Here is a 3,909-nt window from a genome sequence, read left to right as displayed (position 1 = left end):
GACCAGGGAGGATGATTCAACCACTCAACCACTAGATGTCGCTGAAAACAACAAATCCTACACACTGTGCCTTTAATGCGTCGGTTTGGTCTTAAATGTCATTCCTAATGGTCTTAAAAGGTCTTAAATTTAACTTACTGAGACCTGCATGAACCCTGTAAAAAGAAACAAACTCAAGCAGGGATCCCATCATGCTAGTACTGATTCGATGCAACACGTTGGTATGCTAGCGTTAGCGTCATATGTTGGTGTAAATTCTCCCTCATCCAGGTCGTGACCTATATAGGAAGTTGTGTCATTCTGGTCACTTTTTCCTGCAGYGTGAACGTAGCTTTCACCTAAATCTCCRACGATGATTGTTAGGTCTTGAACTTGCCTTGTTTTCCTTCTAGACGAGTACGTGGCCAGCCTGCATCTCCCCACGTTTGACGCACATCTCACCGAACTGACCGACGAGCAGGCCAAGTACCTGGGTTTGAACAAGAACGGCCCGTTTAAGCCAAACTACTACAGGTATTAAACACAAACCTGCTCCGAGTCCGCGGGCTCATCGCGCAGCAGTTTTTAATAATTGTATTTTTTTCCCTCTTAAGGTATTAAAGTGGTGTAAGAGGGTGGGGCTAGCTGAGGAAATACCATAACTCCAGAAATCTCACAACACATGGGGAGGAGGACGGAACGAAGGACGGACAGAACACACCTGCTTTACATCTGAACGGAGGGGGAGGAGRGGCTCATTTTATTTATTCATTCAGTGTTATTTAAACAAAATAAACCTTAAACCCGCTCCTGCCCTTTACAGCTAACTATGTCCCGTTTTTCGTAAATGTTTCGTTCATTTTGCTTCCAGCTATCGTTTTGCCATCGTCCCTCTCTTCAGTCGCTCATCGGTGCGTCGACATGTCTATAAATCCTCCATCCCTCCTTCCCTTCGCCACATTTTTTGTATTTTTTATCTGCTAAAGAWAGAAATACATGCGCTATATACAAAAACGTTGATTTAGAAAAAAGGAGCGAATGAAGGTTTAGTGATAATTTTCTGTTTTTATCAATGTCTTTTTTTTTTTTTTTTTTTTATTTTTTATTTTTTCTTGTGTAAAATAAATTTCAGCTGGGACTGGGTAGATTTAGTAAAGGGGGGGTCTCAGGGTCTATTCATATCTTGTATTTTATTTCAGTGAGATTCACTGTTTCTTAACGTTTTTTTAAATAAATTAATTCACGTTTTTTTGTTCCTTTTCGTACAAACCCTCATCTGATCAGCTGCTCCAACAAGCCAGTGTTGAAACTAATGAAAAGTATTTTTATTTAGTTTTACCCTTTCATTTCCCAAGAACAATGTACAACGAAGCATGGCAGATTGTCGAATCATTACAAAGTTATACTGTATATTTAGATATTTATATAGAATTTAAGATCGTTTTCTATCTGCTGCTTTGTTTTGCGCCGTCTAATWTTATTACTTTTGACCGAATCTCCACCGATAAGCAATCAAGTGTCCTGTTGATTTGTGTAATAAATGTACTCAAACACTCGTTTTTTAAATACTGTGACGGAGTATTTACATGAAGTTAAAAAAAAAAAAGTTTCCCGGCCAGTTTCTTACTTCAGGTTCTTCAATAAAAAGTATGGTGCTGTTTTGCTGTACTTGCCATGAACACACAAACAAGTCGATGGTACTGACAAGTGTACTTACAGCTGCTGTCAGAAGTTTACATACATGCATGGTGTATTTTTTTTTTTTATTATTATTATTTTGTTTTATTTTTTTTTTGTTTTTTCGGAGTGGAATGACTAAAATACTTGATGTTGAGTTGGTTTCCACCTTTTAAGCACAGTCCACAAAATTTAAACCCAATCAAGGTCGGGGCTTTGGGATGCACCAGGCCACCANTCCACAAACTGGTCCTGGATTAAGCTCCAAAGTTTTTATCAGTCAGATTCCACCGTGAAAAATGTCTGTTTTATCCCCTTTTATGAGTTTTTGGCCATTGACTATCTTTAAATCGCTGCTTCCTGGTACAACGGTCGGCTCTGGAAGCGATTGCTTTTTTCTTTCTTTTTTTGAAGTGAGTGGTTGAAGCAAATGGAGCACAAGAGCCCCCTGGTGGCTGAAGAAAAAAATCCATGTATAAGCCGCACCGGTCTATAAGCCGCATGGTTCAAAGTTCAGGAAAAAAGTCGCGGTTTATAGTCCGAAAAATATTGTAAATAAATAAATGTAACAGGAGCCAAAAAAACCCAACCTCCAGTCACATTACTATTCAAAATCTGACAGAATCTGACTGAACTTCAGAGTTCAGCTTCAAATTGGTTTCTTGGCTCTTTCTGTTTGATCAACCCGGGGTCGCATTTTCTCTTGCGTCCTCTCTCCACAAACCTTGTATTTTTTTCAATTTTGGTTGCTGCGGTTGCAGGAAGATGAAGCTTCATGGAGATGATCTTGGAAACTTTTACCTTTTTGTTATGGATACCTAGAATCAACGGTGGGCAGCACTAGTCTAAAAATTAGTTCCACAAGCCCTAAAGCACTAACTCAAATATTTAGGTCCCCTAATTCTAAAGCACTAAAATAACCCAGTCAACACATGTAACATTGTTCAACAGACATGAGTCACATGTTAACATGTTAATACTTATCATTGACACTCCACAGCTGTATTTGAGTTCATTTATTGTCAATATGTCACCTGGTGGATAAGTGACACACATATGAACACAATGTGCGACAGTTTTCAAAAATAACCCATCAAATAATTTATTTTCACCACTTTTTGTTTACCAAAGCAACAAATGTGAATAACTGCAGGCGTTTCATCTTTCAGGCAAGCCTGAGGACTCCTGAGCTAACCTGGGAGAGGGTGCGCTCACAGGTGGACCACGTCATCTGGCCCGACGGCAAGAGGATAGTCCTGCTGGCGGAGGTACGTACACAAACACATGCAGATCATGTCTCCTCAACTGCACAACAAGTTCTGAGCCACTAGAGAGAGCACTCGCCTAAATATAGCTGTGGATAAAAGGCAAAAAATGAAATCTTTCAAAATAAAACTGTTTGAGCCGCGGTGAGGTTTTACCCGTCCTCAGCTCCCTCCAGGTCCATGAGTTCCATCAGTTCTGCGTCAAAATAAATCTACTCTATACATGYCAAGTTATGTGCCATCTTTCTTAAATGTACTTATACATGTTCATGTACTTGTACACATGAGAAATGGTTACAAATATGGGTCTGATTTAAGAGCACAGCACGCTTAACAGTGCAACATAAACACAAAATGGCTGCAACTCTTCAGATTTTCAGTCGTAGTTAAGAATTATTCCCCACATATTCTAAGATTTTGCAGTCTTGTGACCAAATCGCACATAATGCATTTTTATTCTCACAATTGTAAATCACGAAAGCTGCACCCTTTTTTTTTTGTGTTACCACAACTAAAACTAACCAATTGTGTGAAAGCTTCACAGCATTCACACTGAGATCGTTTTTACTTCCGTACGTTTTTCGGCATCTAACTCAGTCTTACTCAGTGYTATTTCAACAATTCTTATATCAAAACATTCAGCACGTTTATGACGATCCTGCCTATGACTTTTGGTATTTCAGCTGTTTTTTTTTGTTTGTTTGTTTTTTGTTTTTTTTTTTACTTTTTCAGCTATTTCACATTTTGCCATTGAAAATGAACGGAGCAGTTTTCAACATCCTTAAAATCCTTTAAAATGTTTCTAAATCTTTACAGAGCCTTAAAGGCACAGTGTGTAGGATTTTGTTAATTCTTTTAGCCGAAATTGAGATAATCACTAATGACAATAATAAAAACATGTCTAATCATTGCAGACAAAGACCTTGTTTTATTATTTTTTACCTTATAAAAAGCTGTTTATATCTCCGTGGTTGCGGGTCGCCAGTAC

General features: G+C 38.5%; 1 protein-coding gene across 1 annotated transcript in view; it reads left to right on the top strand.

The window, feature by feature from the left end:
• The window catches only part of LOC106511229 (putative adenosylhomocysteinase 3), a gene marked incomplete at both ends in the record, with an annotated part of 16,437 nt that overhangs the window by 8,155 nt on the left and 4,373 nt on the right, over positions 1-3,909 (top strand). Inside the window, 1 exon segment of the mRNA XM_013999981.1 lies at positions 2,826-2,924. Coding sequence (XP_013855435.1) covers positions 2,826-2,924 — 99 coding nt within the window.

This window comes from Austrofundulus limnaeus, unplaced genomic scaffold (assembly GCF_001266775.1).
Source record: "Austrofundulus limnaeus strain Quisiro unplaced genomic scaffold, Austrofundulus_limnaeus-1.0 Scaffold2603, whole genome shotgun sequence".
Lineage (NCBI taxonomy): Eukaryota > Metazoa > Chordata > Actinopteri > Cyprinodontiformes > Rivulidae > Austrofundulus > Austrofundulus limnaeus.
This window is presented reverse-complemented; position numbering and strand designations above follow the sequence as displayed.